Below are 24,096 nucleotides of genomic sequence, written 5' to 3'. Positions count from 1 at the left end.
AACGCCGACAACCAGGAAGTGAATGCTTCCATTTTTGAACGCGCCTCGGAAGTCGAATAGCTTCCAAGGTGCGTTTCTCCATTTTTAAAAAGGAATTGCGCTGTTGTTGTCAAACGGTCTTCCGGAACAGATTACGTTTGACAACCGAGGCTCCACTGTATGTGGCATGCAAGTGTTTTAAGTAAACAAAGGGTACACTTTTTGCACTAGGCCAGGCCCAATCCTGGTGAGGCTGAGCACGTTGAAAGATTTGGAGAAAGCAGCTCCAAAAAGTGGTCTAGTCATTGATGCCAAAGGCAGTTAATAATGCGCAGGCTAGGTCAGTAAACATGAACTAGAGCCAGGGGTCAGCAAACTTTTTCAGCAGGGGGCCGGTCCACTGTCCCTCAGACCTTGTCGGGGGCCGTACTATATTTTTTTTTGGGGGGGGGGATGAACGAATTCCTGTGCCCCACAAATAACCCAGAGATGCATTTTAAATAAAAGGACACATTCTACTCATGTAAAAACATGCTGATTCCCAGACCGTCCGTAGGCCAGCTTTAGAAGGCGATTGGGCCGGATCCGGCCCCCGGGCCTTAGTTTGCCTACCCATAAACTATAGTCATACCTCGGGTTAAATATGCTTCAGGTTGAGGGTTTTTGGGTTGTGCTCCGCGGCGACCCGGAAGTAACGGAACGTGTTACTTCCGGGTTTCACCGTTCACGCATGCGCTCAAAATGATGTCATGCACATGTACAGAAGCGTCAAATTGGGACCTGCACACAAGCAGATGCTCCGGAACAGATCCCGTTTGCATCCAGAGGTACCGCTGTACTAGACAAACAATGTCAACCAGACACAGGTTCTTCAGTACCGTGGACAGTTCACAGCAAGCAGACAACTTGTTCCAAGGAGACCCACTCAACGGAGAGCTTATACAGTGGTACCTCGGGTTACATACGCTTCAGGTTACATACGCTTCAGGTTACAGACTCCGCTAACCCAGAAATAGTGCTTCAGGTTAAGAACATTGCTTCAGGATGAGAACAGAAATCGTACTCTGGCGGCGCGGCGGCAGCAGGAGGCCCCAATAGCTAAAGTGGTGCTTCAGGTTAAGTACAGTTTCAGGTTAAGAACGGACCTACGGAACGAAGTAAGTACTTAACCTGAGGTACCACTGTATAACCCCTCCTATGTTCCTCTCCTTCCTGAGGATGGAAAGGGGTAGCCTTGTCACTTGGAGCCTACCACTCCATCTCCTATTTCCCGCAAAGTGCATTGCCTGCTTTGGCTTTGGGGTGAACTCTTTGGCAGTGAAGGTGTTGGCCTCTCAGGGGAATCTGACTGGAAGGTTCAAGCCTGGCATCGGGGCCTGGGTGCAGCACCTCTGCCATCCGCATCAATGGCTTTCACAACCTAGCTTGGCCCACTCGCTATGCGTCAGTGTCCAAGTCACTTTTGGCGGGGTCACAAGAGACTGTGTGATCAGGGAGAGGATGAACACGGCCCCACTGTTAAAGCAACCAGGCCAATGCTCCCTCTTGTTCTGTTGGATGCTAAACTGCAAATACAGTATGGCAAGACCTAAAAGTGTCACAGCAACCGGCATTCATTCCCTCTTCCATTCTGAGGGATGGCAAGGTGAAGGTTTTTTTCTCCGTGATGTTGTCTCATAGACGTATCTGAATGGTTATGCGGCCCCATTATGTCAACACATTTTCACTATCCTCGATTGCCTGGGATCACCTTGTAAGGAAAACAATTAAAAATGGGGCCAAAGGAGAATAAAGAGAAGCTGTAAACAAAATTTAAACGATTTGGGTACATTTCAATTTTTCCTGGGTGTGTGTGTGTGTCTGTTTTGTGCCTCCTCAAAGAGCTTTATCAAATGTGAAAGAGCTACACCACTGCTCTAGCTGCAAGCTTAATGCTGAGATTGTCTCCTTCTGTTGAACAGGGATGTTGATTACTAATATGGCTCACAACACCAGTCTAGAGTGCCTGCTAATATGCATTGGTCGTCTAATTAAACATTCTTCAATTATTAAATTATTCACTATTTAATTACATTTTGCTTTAAACAAATTACTGGAACGTTTCTGAAACACACTGAATAGGCGTTCATACAAGTCCACTCCCTGTTTGTGGAAGAATCTGCGATGCTGTGCTAAGAGGAACACCAGTCGCTTTTCCCTTAGCACTTTAAATCAGAAAGTATCCAAAGTATCCAAAGGGGTCTTAACCAAAATACAGAAGCACAATGTATGCAAAAGGATTTGTTGAAGAGAAACCCAATAATCTGAAACGGTAAACTTTGGCAGAACAATTCCTGTTCTTAAAAACCACCATTCTCACAGACTCTCCAGCAATAATACACAATATTATTTTACCTGTGCCAACCTAAGAAAAAGCAAGGCTACTGCCCTGCAATCTCATGAGGAAAGTTCAACCAGAATATAGTTATCAAAAATATAGATAACAAAAAGAAAAGAAAAAAGTCATGGTCAATGCCAGCACTCTCTCCACATTGAGAAATTCTAAATACAGTGGTGCCTCGCAAGACGAAATTAATTCGTTCCGCGAGTTTTGTCGTCTTGCAATTTTTTTCGTCTTGCGAAGCACGGTGTCGGGAAAGCTTTGGAAAAGCTTCAAAAATCACCAAAGTCTTCAAAAACCTCAAAAAAGGCTACCACACCGCGTGCTATGAGTTGCTCCTCGAAGTCAAGTCGCAACTGTATTAATGGTGTTAAGAAAAAGGAAACAAACTTGCAAGACGTTTCCGTCTTGCGAAGCAAGCCCACAGGGAAAATCGTCTTGCGAAGCAGCTCAAAAAACAAAAAACCCTTTCGTCTAGCGGGTTTTTTGTCTTGCGAGGCATTCATCTTGTGAGGCACCACTTTAATTGTGTCATAACATGGTTTTAAATTTGACTGGGATTCTACACCTTAGCTTAGACCCTACCTGCCCACGGACTGTCTCGCCAGAGTGGTGCATGCTCTAGTTATCTCCCGCTTGGACTACTGCAATGCGCTCTATGTGGGGCTACCTTTGAAGGTGACTCGGAAACTACAACTAATCCAGAATGTGGCAGCCAGACTGGTGACTGGGGGCGACCACTGAGACCACATAACACCGGTCTTGAAAGACCTACATTGGCTCCCAGTACGTTTCCGAGCACAATTCAAAGTGTTGGTGCTGACCTTTAAAGCCCTAAACGGCCTCGGCCTAGTATACCTGAAGGAGCGTCTCCACCCCCATCGTTCTGCTGAGATCCAGCGCCGAGGGCCTTCTGGCGGTTCCCTCATTGCAAGAAGCAAAACTACAGGGAACCAGGCAAAGGGCCTTCTCGGTAGTGGCGCCCGCCCTGTGGAACGCCCTCCCATCAGATGTCAAAGAGATAAACAACTACCTGACATTCAGAAGACATCTGAAGGCAGCCCTGTTGAGGGAAGTTTTTAATGTGTGACATTTTAGTGTATTTTTGGTCTTTGTGGAAGCCGCCCAGAGTGGCTGGGGAAACCCAGCCAGATGGGCTGGGTACAAATAATAAATTATTATTATTATTATTATTATTATTATTATTATTATTATTATTATCACTAAACCAAGTAAGTTTTATTAAAAAAATGTTTCATGGCTTTCCTAATGACACCGCAACCCATCTGAGCTTTGCTTCCCTGGTTGCCATGGTGGTGGAACCTCTTGGTATTTGAGCTTCTGAGAGCCTCCTAAGTTTACAGCACTGCTGGGATAACAAGTTCTTCATAGGTTCCTGGCAAAACAAAACTGTGTTTCCCCAAAACCAGAACAGAGAAGATGTAAACTTCTCATCTAAACAAATGCTAGTGCAATATTTCAATTTGTGTTCTGGGGGGCAAGCTATGAGTCCCTGTTTCCTATTACCAGTACCATTTAAATTTGTTTATATCTCGCCTCTCCCCTAAAACTGGGACTCAACATGGCTCACAAAAATTGAAACAAATACAGATAAAATGCACACAGCTAACCATGTATACAAGATTATTGTTAAGAAGTAATTAATCTATCTGTGGAATCAAAACAGTTTAGAAAGCCATATATACTAAAATGCAGATAATAATAATTTTAGAAATGGTACAGTGGAACCTCGGTTCCCAAACGCCTTGGGAGCCAAACGTTCTGGCTCCCGAACGAACGAAAACTGGAAGTAATTGTTCTGGTTTTCAAACTTTCTTTGGAAGCCGAACGCCCGGTGCGGCTTCTAATTGGCTGCAGGAAGCTGCTGCACTTGGTTCCCGAACTGTTTCGGGAATCGAACAGACTCCCGGAACGGACTCCCGGAAGGGATTAAGTTCGGGAACCAAGTTTCCACTGTACAGCACACTGTTAAAGAGTTATTTTCTTAAAAGCAGTCAGTTCCCAGAATCCTGACAGAATGAAAGGACAAGAAGAAGGGAGTTAGTCTAGCTCAGAGGTTGGCAACCTAAGGCCCATGGGCCGGTTACGGCCCATGAGCTTCCTGGAACCAACCCACAGCTGTTCTGTGGATCGGCGTAGGGATTCCGTGCTCCCCCCCCCCGTGGCACCATTTTTTTCTTGCTGCAGGGACCGACTTCCGGGTCGGAAGAGTGCTGGAAATAGCGTGTGTGCATGCGCACGGGCACTCCTGCATCGTAGAAGTGTGCCTGAAATAGCGTATGCGCTATTTCTGGCGCATTTCTGGGACGGAGGAGCACCCGTGAGCATGCACACACGCTATTTCCAACACTCTTCTGACCCAGAAGAGTGCCGGAAATAGCTTGAGTGCACGCACACTCCTGCCCACTGAGAGGTCTGACGGGGAGTGGACTGGCCCGGTCTCGAAAAATGTTGCCAAGCCCTGGTCTAGCTGCTCTAGGAAAGGAGTTTTAAAGCCAGGGAGCAGCCACTGAGAAGGCCCTCTCTCACATTTTCACCAGAATTGCCTGTGAAGGCGACAGAACTGTGAGAACGGCCTCACCTGGATATCTCAGAACTTGGGCAAGTTTGGGGGAGAGATGGTTCCTTTGATACCATTCTTAAGTTCATAGCAGAAGTAGTTGTTTTTGGAATGTGTGCGCAGTGGAGGCTCCTCCAATAAGAATACAGTGGTACCTCAGGTTACATACACTTCAGGTTACATACGCTTCAGGTTACTAACTCCGCTAACCCAAAAATATTACCTCGGGTTAAGAACTTTGCTTCAAGATGAGAATAGAAATCGTGCAGCAGCGACGCAGCGGCAGCAGGAGGCCCCATTAGCTAAAGTGGTGCTTCAGGTTAAGAACAGTTTCAGGTTAAGAACAGACCTCCAAAATGAATTAAGTTCTTAACCCGAGGTACCACTGTACAGCACTCTAAATGAGAATGTCAAAAATAAAATAAATTAAAATCTCCTCCCCACAAATCTCAAAGCCACACTCTCTTTCCTGTCCCACCCACATTTTATAGGAAATCAAAACAAGATCAGAATAAAATCAGCAACAGAGAACAGTAGTGTTCAAAAAGCACTGAAACAGGCTGCTAACCTTACAAAAACTGAGTTTTCGTCCTTTGATCTTTTGCTTTAGCTTCGGAATGTGAATCTTCAGATTAAGTTTTTGCTTTAAAATACGAGTGTGTGTATATGTCTGTGTGAGTGAATGATGTTCCAAGATATGCACATGTGAGCTATTTAAAGGGGGGAGGGGATTACCTGTTTAGTGAATGTGTGAATATTTGCAAATATAAATAGATCAATCATTTGACCAACATTATGGTGACTAATATTTCATAAATCAGCTTGCAACCCTAACAGAATGTAAAAGAAAACTAATATGAAATGGTTTGTAAAGCAATGTGGACATGGGAGAAAGCTGTGTCATTTAATTAATTACAGGGTTTAAAAAATTACAGTAATTCCTCATGGCAGTCACAATAAAAATCTCTGGAGGAAGTTCAGAGAAGATGTGATCATAAATAAGGTGGGGGGTGTATATTTATTGCAAATAAAACCAATACTCTAAAGCAGTTGTTCTACACGAAAAATTACCCCTATTGAATTTTATTTCTTTTTCTAAGAATAATTAAGAAATCTGCCTTTTCTTTACACAATCTTTAGCTGCTTCAGACACCTAGCCCCTAAAAGCTCAGCCAGCTAGAGCTGAAAGGGAAACCTGTTTCTAATTTAAGCAGCCACGGCTGTCTTGAAGCAAGACCTGTCTTTTAGAAGGGGTCTCTGCATCATTCTGACTTGAGTGACTGGACATCAGTTGTTGGACGCTGGCGAACAGGTGAGCTTGTCCATTCAGAGGTTATAGACACTGAAATGACCTTAGCCCACCCCGTTCTTCCCAGTACATCTGAGAGCCAAGCTTCTCGTCTTAGCTTCCACTCAACCCAACGCCTTTTATGCAGAGCAGAGAATTGAATTACCCTTCCCCAGAATTCACATATGGTTAAAAGCAAGCTGATGAAGAGCCTCTTTGCTGGAAAGGGCTGCCTCTAGCAAACCTGAAACAAGACTCATCTTCTTCGTCACCCAAGCTTTATTAAAAAATCCCAGCCTCCTTTAAATGTTTCAGGAAAGCAATTGTCACACATAAATTGCCGTATTTTTCGCTCTATAAGACGCACCAGACCACAAGACGCACCTAGTTTTTGGAGGAGGAAAACAAGAAAAAAAATATTCTGAATCTCAGAAGCCAGAACAGCAAGAGGGATCGCTGCGCAGTGAAAGCAGCAATTCCTCTTGCTGTTCTGGCTTCTGGGATAGCTGCGCAGCCTGCATTCGCTCCATAAGACGCACACACATTTCCCCTTACTTTTTAGGAGGGAAAAAGTGAGTCTTATAGAGCAAAAAATACGGTAATGTTGTTTAGCTTTCCTTTAAAAAGGGAAGTTTTTAATGTGTGACATTTTAGTGTAATTTTTGTCTTTGTTGGAAGCCGCCCAGAGTGGCTGGGGAAACCCAGCCAGATGAGCGGGGTACAAATAATAAATAATAATAATAATAATAATAATAATAATAATAATAATTAATTAATTAATTCTCTGAAAGAAACAGCAACTCTCTTTCATTACTAATATTATTATGATTAATTAATTAAAATTGGATACCACCTTTCATCCGAAGACCACAGGGTGGTTCACAACATAAAAATACAAAATTTGAATGCGTAGTAAAAATTATAATAGGAATATAAATCCAAATATAAGATCAAAAAAGGTAGGAGAGAATCCTAACAACAAGATTTGCATTTCAGTCATGTAGAAAACCTGAAAGTTCCTTCCTAGGAGATAGGAGATGAAATAAGCAGATCAGAGACTATTTATGTATGCTACGCCTGCCGCCAGAATCTTAGTAGCCCCAAAATGGACAACTCAGGAAATACCAATACTAATGGAGTGGCAGACAAAAATGGCTGAATATGTAGAATTAGCAAAACTGACTCACAGGATCCGTAACCAAGAGGAAACAAAGTTCAAAAATGGAGTAAATTTGTTGAGTATATAGGCAATAACCATAGAAGCTTAAAGACTGTAGTAGGATTAAAATAAATTTTGTGATGTGTATAGGATGCTACTAAGAACCTGCGAAAAAAGAGGAAATTCAATATGAAAGCCTGTTGAAGGGAGGGAGGGAAGTCTGTGCACAACAGAGTATTTAGAAAATAAGTAGACGTATGATTGTTGAATTTTAGAGTATTTATTTTGTTTGTGTATGTTAAAGAAAACTCAATAAAAAGCATTTTAAAAAAAAAGAAAACCTGAAAATTAAATAAGATGAAGGGTTAAAAAAAAAAAGCATTTTGTGAACAGAATTTCCAAATAATGTTGAGCTTCCCATAAGTGCTCTCCTTCCTCAGAAGTCTGTATCTTCAGTCTTCAGGAGACTAGTAAACATTCTTTGTTTTTAACCAGGCAACTCCTTTCCTTTTTTGGCCATGCCCCATCTCTAAAATCCTGATCCCACCCCCCATGATATATCATTCTTATTATTCAAAAACTGAACTCCTATTCACGTGGAGGAAGCCTAAAAGGCCGTTAACTGTTAATAACTCATTCTCGAATTGCCCCCCTTAAAAATCAAATTGCCCCACACTGGAAACCATGGGGTTAGAGGCTCCTCATCAATTTCTGCTTTTTGTTCCAAGGACCCTAGGCAGAACTTTCAAGAGAGTCAACATTTAAGCAAAATGAATCTCGCTTATAATCAAAATGTCTCTGAGTGCATTATCGTTGCTACCACATTTATTACTGTTGTTGTGATCACTGTGCTTCCAGACATTAGCAACAGAGACCACAACTGGAAGCAAACTGGGAAATACAGTGGTGCCCCGCAAGACGAATGCCTCGCAAGACGGAAAACCCGCTAGACGAAAGGGTTTTCCGTTTTGGAGGTGCTTCGCAAAATGAATTTCCTATGGGCTTGCTTCGCAAGACGAAAATGTCTTGCGAGTTCCTGCAGGGTTTTTTTCCTCCTCCCCCCCCTTTTCCCAAGCCGCTAAGCCGCTAAACAGCTGATCCGCTAAGCCGCTAAACAGCTGATCGCTAAGCCGCTTATCAGCTGATCCGCTAAGCCGCTTATCAGCTGACCTGCTAAGCCGCTAAGCCACTTATCAGCTGATCCGCTAAGCCCGCTAAGCCGCTAATAGCGCTAAGCCGCTAAGCCGCTAATGGGCTTGCTTCGCAAGACGAAAAAACCGCAAGACGAAGAGACTCGCAGAACGGATTCTTTTCGTCTTGCGAGGCACCACTGTACATTCAAAGTCGCCTTATCCAGGTGAGACAATTCTACTGATCCACCTAACCCGACAGTCCAGCAGCTCTACCTTCTGGGGGTTCCCTCACTGCGAGAAGTGAGGTTACAGGGAACCAGGCAGAGGGCCTTCTCGGTAGTGGCACCCGCCCTGTGGAATGCCCTCCCATCAGATACTAAGGCATGGGTAGGCAACCTAAGGCCCAGGGGCCAAATCCAGCCCAATCGCCTTCTAAATCCGGCCCACAGACGGTCCGGGAATCAGCATGTTTTTACATGAGTAGAATGTGTCCTTTTATTTAAAATGCATCTCTGGGTTATTTGTGGGGCATAGGAATTCGTTCATTTCCCCCCCCAAAAAAAATACTCCGGCCCCCCACAAGGTCTAAGGGACAGTGGACCGGCCCCCTGCTTTAAAAGGTTGCTGACCCCTGTGATAAGGAAATAAACAACTACCTGACTTTTAGAAGACAGCCCTGTTTAGGGAAGTTTTTAATATTTGATGTTTTATTCTGTTTTTAATCTGCTGGGAGCCGCCCAGAGTGGCTGGGCAGGATAATAATAATAATAATAATAATAATACCACCAGCATTTTCCACACTTCCTGCAGCAAATATTACTATTTCCATAGAGCTTAGCTTGTGTTAAAGAAGCCAAATGCCACCGCATTCATTTTTGTGTGTGTGGTATCCTTCAGAATACGTTTAATCAATAGCAGGCCTGCACAACTTGTTATTCAGTCAATGCAGCCCTACAGCAGCAATGTGTCCTACCAGGTGCATAACAGCTGCTGTCTTTTCCTTATCCAAGGTTGGCAGCAAAATCAAGAGGTTTTAACAGCTCAGTAGGTCAAAGCAGTGCAGGCATGATATACACAGACAGCTTTAGCCTGGCTGCCTGCCTGCTCTCTTCTTTTTCTTTTTTTATATTTCTTTTTTACTAATTCAATCAAAAGCATACAGTTCAACAACATACCGAAACAAAAAACAAAGAGAAAACAATACAATTGCATGAAAATTGAAATGAAACACACACACGCACACACAAGATACAAAATTAAGTTGTTGCATTCACAAACCCTGGGAATATTAAGAATACTGTTGACACCAGAGGGTGGTAACATGTCCTTTAAAAAAAGAAAGAATTTGCTTTGTTTACCCCTGCATCCATAATGCATGTCTGGGTGTTATCCACTAACAATAACTGTGAAAAACTGAAGTCTAGAAACTGTACTCAGGACTGACAATGCACTTTTGAAAAGCCTTGTAATTTTGCACTGATAATTTGTGATTTGTATCAGATATATCATTAAAGGTAAAGGTACCCCTGCCCATACGGGCCAGTCTTGACAGACTCTAGGGTTGTGCGCTCATCTCACTCTAAAGGCCGGGAGCCATCGCTGTCCGCAGACACTTCCGGGTCACGTGGCCAGCATGACAAGCTGCATCTGGTGAGCCAGCGCAGCACACGGAACGCCGTTTACCTTCCCGCTGGTAAGCGGTCCCTATTTATCTACTTGCACCCAGGGGTGCTTTCGAACTGCTAGGTTGGCAGGCGCTGGGACCGAACGACGGGAGCGCACCCCGTCGCGGGGATTCGAACCGCCGACCATGTGATCGGCAAGTCCTAGGCGCTGAGGTTTTACCCATAGCGCCACCCGCGTCCCGGGTGCACTGATAATTGCACTGATAATTTGTGATTTGTATCAGATATATCATTACTCCCCATATATTCTACTGCAAAACTTCTTTTAAAATGGCTTCCATATTTCCTCAACAGATTTATTTACATCACTTGTAGCTTTCATAACATAGCTATCCTGTTCCGTATGCAGAGCTTCCCAAGACTTACTCAACAAACGGTTAATTGTGAAAACGTCAACTGGTTTCTACATCCTTTCGATATTAAATTTCACAGTTGTTATTACATTTGCTACCAATTCTGTATAAAATGCTTTCAGCAGAGTCATAAGATGTGGAAAGAAGAGTCTACACAGAACACACAAGTTCTCTTCGAGAACACTAGTAATCTGCAATACTGAAAGTATCTAGTTTAAATTACTCCATGTAGGAATAACCCCAGGATTCCAATCTTAGATCTTCTTCATAGATGGGAACCTGGCCTTACGGTTTGACTTTGAACTTACAGTGGTACCTTGGTTCTCAAACTTAATCCGTTCTGGAAGTCTGTTCCAAAACCAAAGCATTCCAAAACCAAGGCGCGCTTTCCCATAGAAAGTAATGCAAAATGGATTAATCCGTTCCAGACTTTTAAAAACAACCCCAAAACCAGCAATTTAACATGAATCTATCTATACAAGGCCATTGATCCATAAAATGAAAGCAATAAACAATCTACTGTAGTCACAATCAATCAATCAATCAGTAGCTGAACTGGGTTCCACACAGTCACAAAAACAAAACAAAAAAGCCGCAAAAACCAAAATGCAAAATAAATAGCAAAAACAGACAGACCTCAGCATAACGCTCAAATCGGAAGTGTAACATTCAAAACGGAGCATGTTCAGCTTCCGAAAAAAATTCGCAAAGCGGAACACTTGCTTTCGGGTTCGCAGTGTTTGGGTTCCAAGTTGTTTGAGTACCAAGGCGTTTGAGAACCAAGGTACCACTGTATCTCCTTGTACTGTATTTGACCATTGGACTGTTCCGACTCCTCTCTAGTGTTGCCCTTGGGACTATCTGCAATATTGGAATTTACCTTAGAGTAAAACACTGGTCACAGGTATCTACTGATTTATTGTTCCTGACCCTTTCAGACGGTCCAAAAACACCCTCTTCCCTGCCATGCTCATACCATCTTGAGAACTTTCTACAAAGGCTATAATTTATCATTTCATTTCATTTTTAGGAAGCGGAACGCTTCCCACTATACCTTTCCAGTAAGGGAAGTCATCATGCATTAAAATTTTGAAGGAAAAACAATGGCGAACACCAGAAAAGCTACCCCCAGAACAAATGTTTGTGAACTTAAACAAAAAGACACCATTGTAGATCTCCCCCTCTGGTGCTAAAATGTACATCTACCTGGTGTTTCTAAGGCTTTTCTGGGTAGCAGAAAATTACAGACCATTTCTTCCTCCCTTGCAGTTTCCAGTAACGCTTTTAACAAAAGCAGCATCACTAAGATGAGATCATAAGCAATCAATTAAGCTCCGTCCCCTTTACATAAATATTCACTCTCTTTCCTAAGCTATCTCTGCAGCACTGAAATTAGAGTAATGTAATCACTCTGGAGGGGAAGAGAGGTTAAAGCTGCAATCCTGTGCGCATTTACTTTGGAGTAAGCCTTAATTAGCATAGGACTTCAGAGAAAGGTTGCATGGGCCTTGCACTGCAAAAAAGTAAAGTAACAGACAGTTCTTCTGCTTCACTGGCAAAAGGGAATGTTTTAGTGAATAAAATCTAGCATGCACAATCTTGCACATGGACTAGGATCCGCTTCTCAGGGAGATGGGTGCAGAGCCCCAAAGCTACCCTGAGGCAACAGATATTGTTTTGTGCATGGCACAGAGAGACATCTGCCACCTGGGAAGAAGGCCGCTCATTTGGAAGGCAGTAATTGTTATGATGTTCCCTCTAATGCTCCACTAAAAAAAAAACTTGTGGAGCTGCCAAGAATACATTTCTCAGTTATTCTGGTTATTTCATTTGCAGCAGTTAGCGACTCAAGCCTGTTGGCTTATTCTGATGGAAAGCAACCTCTCCCCTCCCCACTTTCCTTATTTTTCTGAATGAAAACTTTTTTAAAAAATTAAATGCTTTATTATTCATTTTCCATATATATACACAACACATAATCATCTTCATTTCAGTCAGTCCAATAAAGATATCACAAAAAATATATACAGTTTCAACTATGTGCTTTCTACACAAACCTATGACTTCCCATCCTCTCCGTATTTTCCTTTATATCAAACATCTTGCTTTAATTTATCATGACTATTTTGTAAAAAAATCTCTTTTCTATTTCGATATCATATTCCATCATATGTATTATTGACAGAAATCATTCAAAGGCAACTACCGTGTTTAGATTACAACTGCTTTTCAAATAATTTTTGAAAATCTAGAATGAACTCCTGTCTGGGCTTGTCTCCGATTCTTTCCGAAAGAGAGGCTAATTCCGCATATTCTGTCAATTTGGATAACCATTCAACTCTGGTAGGGAGTCTGTCATTCTTCCAGTATGTTGCAATAAGCACGCTCGCGGTTGCGTACACAATTTTTTTCCTCGGGGATGAATGAAAACTTAGGAAACGTAGCTGTGTTTTTACAACAACCCTGCTTCTACCTCGCGTACACAATAGCCACTTAAAAAAACAAAATCTAACCCATGGCTCTCTCAGAACACAGAGATCATCGCTGAGCATGATGTTCTCCCTACAGATGGTACTTTGGGGGAGATTTCTTAGGGTGACACACACACACACACACACAAAATAAAGCTTCTCAGTCAGCATATATATGTCAATTGCACAGCTGAAATTCTATTCAAAGGTAAAGAGAAGACAAAAACGGATGCTCTCATTATCCACAGCACGGAAGGGTAATATTTCTTTCTGTCAGGTGAGAAGCAGCATTGGAACTACAGCTGGGACTGTCACAATAATATCTAAATCACCATAGAGCGGAGCAATCCTATCCTTAAAATGGTGGACCAAGCAATGGCATCAGGCCTCAACTCACCTCCTATCAGCCGGTGAGACCAATTTCTGGACAAACTGCAAAAGTTACGTTGGACAATTACTTGGCCTCAGTGGTCAGCAAAGGAGGACTTATTCACTGCCCTTATTACCATATGTTAGGCGCAATTATGGCTTCTAACCAATGCTCAGTCAGCCTTGGAGTGAGATCTATACCACCGACACTCTTGGCAGTCACACAACCTGGTCCAACACCCACAGTTCCCTTGGACACAATTTGGATTGCAGGGCCCCTTGGCATCAGGGAGGGCACTCAGGAGTGATCAATAACCCTCTGCATCTCAACGTTTTGTAATGAGACAAGATCCTCAACAACATCATTTGCTCTTCCCAAGGGTAGATGCCCCAGAACGTTCAGGAATCCGTCAAGATCTGTAAGTCCCAACAGAAGGCATAATAAAATTTTTTAAATAAATTCCAGGCTTGCAACAAGAGGTCAGAAGAACCTCTTTTGGGAACTAACTTCCTCAGGCATGGGGCTACCACTGAGAAGGTACCCAAACTAATTAGGTCTCATGGGCAAGTACAGGCGCAGGTCTTCTGAAAACAATCTCCAAGTGAGGAAAAGTTGATAATGGGTGAAGGTACTCCTCCTTTCCTGGTGAAATATACTCTGAGTCGAGAGTGGATTTCATGCTCTTTATTCAGCTCATAGTGGTGAGGAGGAATGAATGTCCCCTCAAAGTATCTGCTTTATATACATTATTTACACAATGGGCTGCACGTGATTGGCTAATTCCGGAATTCTCCTGTAGGCCAATCAGGTTGTGGATTCACTTCCATCTGGAGCCGGATTGGGTGGCTCCTGCAGACCAATCATACTGCTGCATTGTTCTAGGACCAATCAGACTGCTGCATTCTTAATCCTATTGTTCTAGGACCAATCAGACGGCTGCATTTTGGATCCTATTCACTCAGTACATAACAACAGGGAACAGTGACACGAAAAGAAAAGGTTGGCGCAAAATAAATTTTAAGAAATCTACATTATGGAGCTACCATCACTTGGCCAACCAAAACACTTTACCCTGATGTGGATTTACAGGACATTTGGTTTTCCAAAAAGGGCGGGGGGGAGACCTTCTTTTCCTTCCTGCCCTCCTGAACCAACACCACCCACTCCAGTTGTGCTACATAGCACTGAAGGATTCTTGCTTGCAGCTGACAGTCGGATCCAAATGTGAGGACTTGATTACCAGGGGGAAGGGAAGAGGAGCAAAAGGATTTGAGGAGGGGGTAAAGAGGAACACTCTCCTGAAACCTTCCTCAGAAAGCTATATAGTGCTACGGAGCTCAGGCTATGCAATATTTATCAAGCTAATTCCCAGCATTCCCTTGCCCCAGCCACAGCGATGACTTCAGTGATGGATGGCAACAGAGACAGGAGTGATGGCGGGGGATACAGATGGTCCGTGCAGAGCAGATGGATACGGAGCGGCGTAAATGGTGGGTGGTCCCATCCCTTCTTCCCCTCTCCCCTGTCCACCAAATTAACTAGATTATAAATAAATAATACATAGACACACAAACCATCCCCATCAACATTTTTGCTCTCTGTCACCCTTGGGGCATTTGCAGTCATTGCAAGAAACCGAAACCTACAAAGAGATGGAAAGCAGGCTTTTACCATTGGCCTACCTGGCTCAGTACTGTCAACTGACTGGCAGTGGCCACCCCACGGTTACAGGCAGGGAATATTCCTTTTCCTAGCTGGAGAAGCCAGGGGTTTAACCTAGAAGCTTCTGCGTGCAAGTCATGGGCTCTACCACGAAGCTACGGCCTGTTCCCAATTTAATATACTTCCATTCCATGATCTTCGTTGGCAAGGAAGACATTTATTTGAGACGCATTAGTCCTGACCCATGGGATGCGGGTGGCGCTGTGGGTTAAACCACAGAGCCTAGGGCTTGCCGATCAGAAGGTTGGTGGTTCGAATCCCCGTGACGGGGTGAGCTCCCATTGCTCGGTCCCAGCTCCTGCCAACCTAACAGTTTGAAAGCACATCAAAGTGCAGGTAGATAAATAGGTACTGCTCCGGCGGGAAGGTAAACGGCGTTTCCATGCACTGCTCTGGTTTGCCAGAAGCGGCTTAGTCATGCTGGCCACATGACCCGGAAGCTGTACGCCGGCTGCCTCAGCCAATAAAGCGAGATGAGCGCCGCAACCCCAGAGTCGGCCACAACTGGACCTAATGGTCAGGGGTCCCTTTATGTTTACCTTTAGTCCCGGCCCTCTCCTAGGTTTGGGAGAATAAGGAACCACAATAGTTCAACTGGGAGGTCAGACAGTCAGTCCTTCCTGAACGCAATGCCAACGTTGTGAGGGCAAATGTTTCAGGTATTTCACTTCCCCCAAACAAGGAGGTGTCTTTGCCCCAACCCATTCCCATCATTGATGCAGCTGTTGAGTTGGGGAGGGAAGCAGACAGAAGTTTGTTGAGTGTGCAGCAAAGCTGAGAATACAAAAGAAAGAGCCACCCCTTTCTCCTTCCACCTTCTGGTCCTCCCATCCATCACTGAGCAATTAAATTGACAAAAGACTAGGATTTTGACAAGCATGTATGAAGAATGAGGAAATTCCCGAAAGGGACAAAAGATGATACCCCTACCCAGTTCCTATCATCTGGTTCTCGAATGATATGAAAACTCAGATCCAAGATCAATCAAAACCTCAAGAAACCTTTGGTTGAAATGGAAGAAATTTGTATCCTTTTAACATCTATACTAGGGTAGTAATGTAATGAACATAATCTGTTAGAATTAAAAGCAATGGCACTGCTGCGAGTGAAATTATCTACAGAAGCTTGACATAAGAGGGTAGGTTTGATTAAATTTACTATTACGTGGTGCTGGAATGTGCTGTGTCAACATAATATGGCATGATGGGGACTGCCTTGTCTTATCAACTTCCAATCTAAAGATGCTTCAGGGAAACCTAACGTAATCCATCGCTCAGTGAACAGGATAGTAATTGCCATAAGCTCCACAAGCAATCTGCAGTCCTCAGAAAGATAGAACAAAGACTTCCAACAAAGCAAACATAAATTTTTAGCCATAGTTCCGAAATCAGTTTCTGGTTCATCTGTCAGCTGATCTGTTTTATTAAGGATGCAGCTACAGGATGGAAGAGACCAGAAATCTGTGTAGGTTAAGACCAGACCTCAGCACACATGGAACACATTAAAAATTAAATCACACAAAGAAAGACAGAGGCAGTTTAACTGAACGGGGCTCAGATTGCCCTACATTTCCTTACGGCGTCTCCACAATATTTGAATAGACCGACGATGCAGCAGAACCCAGACAAGGATACAGATTTGAAAAGCTAGCTTTCATTTGCAGAAAGCAGATATAGAGGAACGTGATTAAATGCAAAAACGATTGTGCTGGAACTAATGGAAAATCAGAGTGGGGAGGGGCTCACTGTGGTGCACATCACACAGCCTCTGTGAGCGCCTTTCATCGCCTTAAAGGAGGCTCCTCTTAGGAGACCATCATTCTTCCCAGTGAACACAGAGCAGAGGTTGCCAGTATGGTGTCTGAGGGCCCCAGTATGCTCACCAGTACCTCCTATGTACCTCCATGAAATTAAAAGACGCCTGCTTCTTGGGAGAAAAGCAATGACAAACCCAGACAGCACCTTAAAAAGCGGAGACATCACCTTGCCAACAAAGGTCCGTAGAGTTAAAGCTATCGTTTTCCCAGTAGTGATGTATGGAAGTGAGAGCTGGACCATCAAGAAGGCTGATTGCCGAAGAATTGATGCTTTTGAATTATGGTGCTGGAGGCGATTCTTGAGAGTCCCATGGACTGCAAGAAGATCAAACCTATCAATTCTTAAGGTAATCAGCCCTGAGTGCTCACTGGAAGGACAGATCCTGAAGCTGAGGCTCCAAGACTTTGGCCACCTCATGAGAAGAGAAGACTCCCTTGAAAAAACCCTGATGCTGGGAAAGATGGAGGGCACAAGGAGAAGGGGACGACAGAGGACGAGATGGTTGGATAGTGTTCTTGAAGCTACCAGCATGAGTTTGACCAAACTGCGGGAGGCAGTGGAAGACAGGAGTGCCTGGCATGCTCTGGTCCAGGGGGTCACGAAGAGTCGGACACGACTAAACGACTAAACAACAACAACCTCCTCTGACACCCACAAGTAGTCTCAATGAACTTCCCCTCAAAAAGCCACCATGTGCAATGGTTGACACTGCCTCGCATTGACACACTCCCTTAAACCGGTTCACATGACATTGAATTCCAGAACTGGACCCCCTCCCTTTCTTCTGTTCTGAAAAAAGAGTATCTCTCTCTGAGTAAGGGCAGCAATAGGTGCCTTTTTGCCCCTTTTCTGAGAATATGCCTACACTGTCTTGCGGCTCTCTCTTGTCTGCTTCTAGATGAGGCAGCCATTTTGTTTGATGCCACACTTCCATAGCAGCCATTTTGTGACCGGCGCCCACGCCACTTCATAAAATAATAATAATAATAAAATTTTATCTACACCCCGCCCTCCCCAGCCAAAGCTGGGCTCAGAGCGGCTAACAACAGTAAAATAATACAGCATTCTAAAATCAATTCATTATAAAATCAGTTCAAATCAAATTAATGGCAACCATAATGAAAATTCCAAGTGTGCCCGCTAACTCGGAAAGGTTGGCTACGTACAGCCTCACCCCTAAAACCTGTAAAGCCCCGCACCTCAAGGGTCTGGATAGTTTGAGGTAGGTTGAATGGGGCTACATCAGCCTTCCCTCAACGGCTGCCCTTCAGTCCCAGACAGCCTGGCCAATGACCAAACCATCTGGAGGACGCCAGGTTGGGGGAGGCTGGACTAGACGCTCCCAAAATCAACTGGTGGGTGGCATAAATGGTCTTTCCTCCCTTCAGAACGTCCTACTTTGGCCCAGGGCTGCTGCTAGATATTTAAAGGTTCTATATGGCCCGTGATTCAAATTTGTACAAAATTTGCTTATTCTACTCATTGATACAGGATGAGGCCTCTTCACAAATTCAGATGATGACTGGAGGGCTCCCTGGCAATACACATTGCAGCAAGTCCAGTTGTTCTGTTAGCAGGTTTTTTTAAAAAAAAGAAAAAGGAGCGAAGACAGGAAATATGGTGCCCAGAGCCAAAGATAAGGACTCATAACAACACTCCTACTGTGGGTGGAGGTGTAATATTGTTATTGTTTGTTACTATGCTATGCATTTTTGTGTTTTTGTATTGTAAACTGCCCTGTGATCCTCAAATGAAGGGTGGCCAGGGAGGGCTGAGTATAAATATTATTATTATTATTATTATTATTATTATTATTATTATTACTACAGTGGTACCTCAGGTTAAGTACTTAATTCGTTCCGGAGGTCTGTTCTTAACCTGAAACTGTTCTTAAGCTGAAGTACCACTATAGCTAATGGGGCCTCCCGCTGCCACTGCGTGATTTCTGTTCTCATCCTGAAGCAAAGTTCTTAACCCGAGGTACTATTTCTGGGTTAGCAGAGTCTGTAACCTGAAGCGTATGTAACCTGAAGCGTATGTAACCCAAGGTTATTATTTAATATTTATTTATTATTATTTATTATTTAATAAACAACAACAACAACAACACTTCCAGTTTGTCTGGTTTTGGCCATTGTTGCTCCTAGCTCCCAATGTAGTTGTTCAGCTTTGTGTCCATCCTGCGTTGCCAAATTCCTGCTCCTTCCAGTTACAGTACCTTGCTTGTCTCCTAATTATCTGTACAGAGCAAGGATGGGGATTCTGTGGCCATCGTGAATGTCCATGGGGTTTGGTGGGGGGACACAGTCGCTCTGCTCCATCAGATGGACTGTGATTCCCCAGATTCCCATTTTTTTATTTAAAAAAATAGTTACAAACTTTTAGCATTTGCATAACCTGAGATCTGAGGCAAAATGTCCAGGCACTTTACCCTCCTCATTTGTTTTGCGATAAACCAGTCTGCTTCCACCTTTCAGTGTTTTTAGCCAATGAATGAAGCCATAGCAATGACTAAGATTTAGGAAAGCAGATCTAGCCAATTAGGGAAGGCTGAAGAGGAAAGCCCAATACAGACCCTTGCTTTGCTTTTAAGCATACAGTGGTACCTCAGTTTAAGAACAGTCCAGTTTAAGAATGATTTGGTTTACAAACTCCACAAAACCGGAAATAGTGTCTTGGTTTGAGAACATTACCTCGGTCTAAGAACGGAATCCGAACGGTGGAAGGGCACCGGCGGCCGGAGGCCTCATTAGGGAAAGCGTGCCTCAGATTAAGAACGGTTTTGGTTTAAGAACGGACTTCCAGAATGGAGTAAGTTCGTAAACCAAGGTACCACTGTATTCTGCTGGTCTTCCCTACTAGAGAAGTGATAGCTGCTCCATAGAAAACAAGTCAAATATCTAGGGTTTTATTGTAGCTATGACAGGAGCCAGTGTGGTGTAGTGGTTAAGAGCGGTAGTCTGCTAATCTGGGGAACCGGGTTCGCGTCTCCGCTCCTCCACATGCAGCTGCTGGGTGACCTTGGGCCAGTCACGCTTCCTTGAAGTCTCTCAGCCCCACTCACCTCACAGAGTGTTTGTTGTGGGGGAGGAAGGGAAAGGAGAATGTTAGCCGCTTTGAGACTCCTTAAAGGGAGTGAAAGGCGGGATATCAAATCCAAACTCTTCTTCTTCTTCAGGGAATCAGTGTGTCGACTCCAAACAAAAAAGTAGCAGCAAAGTCAGGAACTCGTGTTCTTTCTAGCTAAGGCCTTATTTCCTACCCCCCCCCCAAATGTGATTTCTTTTTGACTTGATAAATATTTAACAAATTAATCTGTTAATGCCAATGCAGATAAAAGTCCACTGCTACTATACCCATGTCGCAGAGAGAATGACTGTGGCTGAGAGAGTATGTGTTACGCCAGCCCAGAAAAGTAACCCAGTGTTGTTTTTGCTGAAGATGGGTAGGAGACAGTGTATGCCAATCCTGAAGCGTAGTCTGGCATTGTTAACCTGGCACTTTGGGGTTTCGTTTTTATGGGAACTGCAGTGGAAAGAGAGCTGTGTAGCTGACTATAGCAGCAGTGCAATGAATTAAGGGATGGAGAAGGTGAAGGGAGGCTGGGAAATAACTTTCAGCAGTGAGTGGGAAGATGTTGTCCTGATGCCAGGTCTGCCAACATATGGACCACAGGTTTGGCCATTGAGAAGCAACAGAGGGATAAACCTGGAATACAAGTTTCTCAAAGGCCAGGACTACCCAGGTCCCACCATGGCTACGTTACCAGGTCAATCAGTGTCAGGAATGAGCCAGCTCCTAGCGAAGGTTTGCAGCCAACTGCAGAAGGCAGCCAAGAACAGAGAGGCTTAGATGTTAGACAAGCAGGGGAAAGCCGGCAGCTGCAGACTTTGGCTCTTCCTGACCTTGAAGGGCAGGTTGATAAGGCAGTAGCTGAGAGCAGAATAGAATACGGTCAAAGCTTGCCGGAAGCTCAAACAGGCATGAACAAACACACAGATAGCATGTTCAGAACAGGAAGAGGTTAGAGCTAAACCAATAAGTCCGAAGAGTCGGCGAATGGGAGGGCTACTAGACAGGAAGCAAAACAAGAGACGTAAGAGTTGTAAGTTCAATATCTTCTGTCAACACCGGAAGAAATCTTCAGAAGGGTCATCTTGAGTGATGACGCCGGAGGCTTTGTTAGAACCGTCCGGAGCTATCTGTTTGTTTTTGCAATAAATCCTCCTTTTTAATTACCTACGCTTACTGTGTTATCAGGCTGGGAACCTGGACTCCTGACAACCAGAAATGGTAGATGTCTGTTCTCTGCTGCTAGTTATGCTGATTGTCTGTTTAAGACCTTGTTTTTTTCTTGTGGGGCAACTCAGCTATGCTTTAGCTGAGATTCCTGCATAGCAGGGGTACTGGACGAGATGACCCTCTACAATTCTATGATTCTACAGTTTCCTTTGATTTTTGCATTTCTCCCAACTGCCGCTTTAAGAATATTCCCAACATCAGGCTTCAGAGCCAACAGACCCTGGCTGGGACTCAATGAGCACTTTAAACTTTTAGCATTCTTGTGCATTCCTCCCTTGGAACTTTCCACATTTGCTTCAAATGGCCATGCTCTGAATTAGCCATATGTTCATTGCAATGGGGAGCAGGCTTTGGGAGGCTACTTCGATCAAATGTTTATATTTCAGAACAATTCCATTTAAACCCTAACCCAAATTTGTATGACCTGAAGACTGCCTTCACACCCCATTAACACACAACCTAGCACATTCAGAAAGGGAATCTAGGGGTGGTCTGTACTGTAAGAAATCGTTTCCTCTATGTCATGGGTAGGCAAACTAAGGCCCAGGGGCCGGATCCGGCCCAATCACCTTCTCAATTCGGCCCACGGACGGTCTGGGAATCAGCTTGTTTTTACATGAGTAGAATGTGTCCTTTTATTTAAAATGCATCTCTGGGTTATTTGTGGGGTATAGGAATTCGTTCATTCCCCCCCCAAAAAAAATATAGTCCGGCCCCCCACAAGGTCTGAAGGAGAGTGGACCGGCCCCCTGCTGAAAACGTTTGCTGACCCCTGCTCTACGTAGTATTTAATGAGGGCTATTCTGCACCGTCAAGCAACTTTGTGTTTTATTCCTACAAGTCCTGATGTCGCGTCATACTTTTGCTGCTTGCAGACCATGTGCAACAAAGAACTGTAGGTGCACTGATGCTGTTCTCTTCCTCACCGCACCCCACGCCTTTCAAACTGTGTGATGTATGACCTCACTCATAATACGGCCGTTCCTTGGGCTGCCTTTGTTTTCCAGAACCACACACCAATCGACACTATTTCAACAAAGCTCCACAAGATGGGAGGAGGCAAATACTGCAAACAGATTAATACTAGACGTTTAAAAATGAGCCTGAGTTTAAAAGTCAAATGAGAGACTGTATTCGAAATTATGCCCAAAACAAAGAAGAGTGGAACAGCATCTTTAAACATGAGCTTAGAAATACTATGCCAATCACACACTTGGAAATACTATGTAAATTATGTGGAGAGAGAAAGAGAAAACACAGCTTTTCAGAACAAAACCTTAAAGTGGCATCTTATTTTTTAAAAAGATCAGCAAAGGACTTATCTTGTTTGCAAAATACCCATCTGATATTTAACATGGTTCACCCTAGCAAAGTGCAAACTCAACCACAGAAAATGACAGCTGCAGATTGATCAGGATCATATAACTTGCCGGCTTCTGTTCTTCCAACCCTTGCCATGACCCGCCATCAAAAGGCTCACAGAGAGGAAGCTCAAAAATCAATCCCACCCTCTTCCCATCTTTCGGACTGGTGGGCAGAGACAGAAGCCAGGTGGATGAACCGGGCGTTATCCTAGCACATCTCTCCAGACAAAGGTGGCGCTGGGCCTCCAACAACAAATTGCCTTCAGCATCCTAGAAGAGGAAGCCCAAGGAAAATCCACATTCGGGTTCATTCTGTTGCTCTCCTAACTTTGGCAAGCTACATTTCTTTTACAAAAGCAGCATCTGTGAAGATAACCGGTTTCATGTTGCGGGCACATGTTGTAGGCCGACTCCCTTCCCTTTCTAGATGCAAATGGTCATGGAAACAGACTCCATTGTTTGCTTCCTGGGGAGAATTTCCCAGGGATTCCTGTACGCATGCCTGGGTACCCCATAACATGTGAAGATCACCATCGACGCCTATGTTGAAGCAGGAGAATTCTCCACTTTTCCAGAAAGGCTATGGGTTTTTCTTTTGTTTTGGTTTCAAAGACAGGGGAACCCCACAGATGCTTCCCCCCCCCCATTTTAATCATGTAAGGTAAACAGTGCTTAACCAAAAAATAAATTAGGACCCCTCTCTCTCTGCTCCCACCTCCCATGGGATGGCTCCAGACAGCGCCCTCTAGCGAGCCCCCACCCCACAGAAATAGGTATTGCCAGCAACAAAGCGTCAATTTCCCTGCCGCCCTTCCCAATATTCGATTTTTGTCCCCATTTGCAGAGGGGAAACGCTGCAAAAAGCAACCCCGCTTTCGCGTGCATCCGTCCTGGCTTTACCCCTACCCGGCAGCGCCAAGCCAATATAGGATTTTGTGGGGTGCTTTTTAAAAAGCAACCCAAAAACGGACATCTTCCCTTTGCTGTATTTAAAAAAACCAACCCCAAACCCACGCCGATCTCCTGCTGCTGAGCGCAAGAAAGGGAAAAGAAAAAAATCTAGGCACCGGCGGCAGCCTGCGAAGGAAAGGCTATAATTAGATGGGCAGATATTCTTAGCCCGGGGCGCGTTGGGTGGAAAGCTGCGTTGCGCACGGGAGACAGAGACACCCAAAACCCCATGCAATCCTATGGCCCACCACGCTTGCAAAAAGGCTGGGGGTTCCCCAAAAGCGCAGGGCGCGCGGCGGGAGACACCCCCGCGCGGGCTACTCACACCACTAGCCTGGAGATGATCCAGGAGACCATGGCGCTGAGCGGCTCCGGTGACAGCAGCAGCAGCAGCAGGGAGTGGGTCCGCTTTCCCCCGCCCGGCTCGGAGCTGCCCGTCTGCCGTCGCGGGAAGAAGGAGCAGCAGCAGCAGCAGCGCCAGGCGCCTCAGCCATTCGGCATGCCAGCGCCAGCGCGCAGCCTCACTGGGGAGCGGCCGGAA

At 44.5% G+C, this 24,096-nt stretch overlaps 1 protein-coding gene across 4 annotated transcripts in view; it reads right to left on the bottom strand.

The window, feature by feature from the left end:
• The window catches only part of REEP1 (receptor accessory protein 1), a 69,218-nt gene extending 45,122 nt beyond the window's left edge, over positions 1 to 24,096 (bottom strand). For 2 of the 4 annotated variants that reach the window (XM_028702200.2, XM_028702201.2), the window contains exon 1: positions 23,881 to 24,092. In XM_028702200.2, the coding sequence (XP_028558033.2) occupies positions 23,881 to 23,912 (32 nt within the window). In that variant the 5' untranslated portion in view covers positions 23,913 to 24,092. Of the gene's footprint in view, positions 1 to 23,880 lie in introns of all 4 variants that reach the window. The other 2 variants (XM_028702202.2, XM_077917501.1) reach the window with 2 other exon arrangements.

This window comes from Podarcis muralis, chromosome 13, assembly GCF_964188315.1.
Source record: "Podarcis muralis chromosome 13, rPodMur119.hap1.1, whole genome shotgun sequence".
Lineage (NCBI taxonomy): Eukaryota > Metazoa > Chordata > Lepidosauria > Squamata > Lacertidae > Podarcis > Podarcis muralis.
The sequence above is the reverse complement of the archived record's forward strand: the minus strand, read 5'-3'. Positions and strand labels throughout refer to the sequence as shown.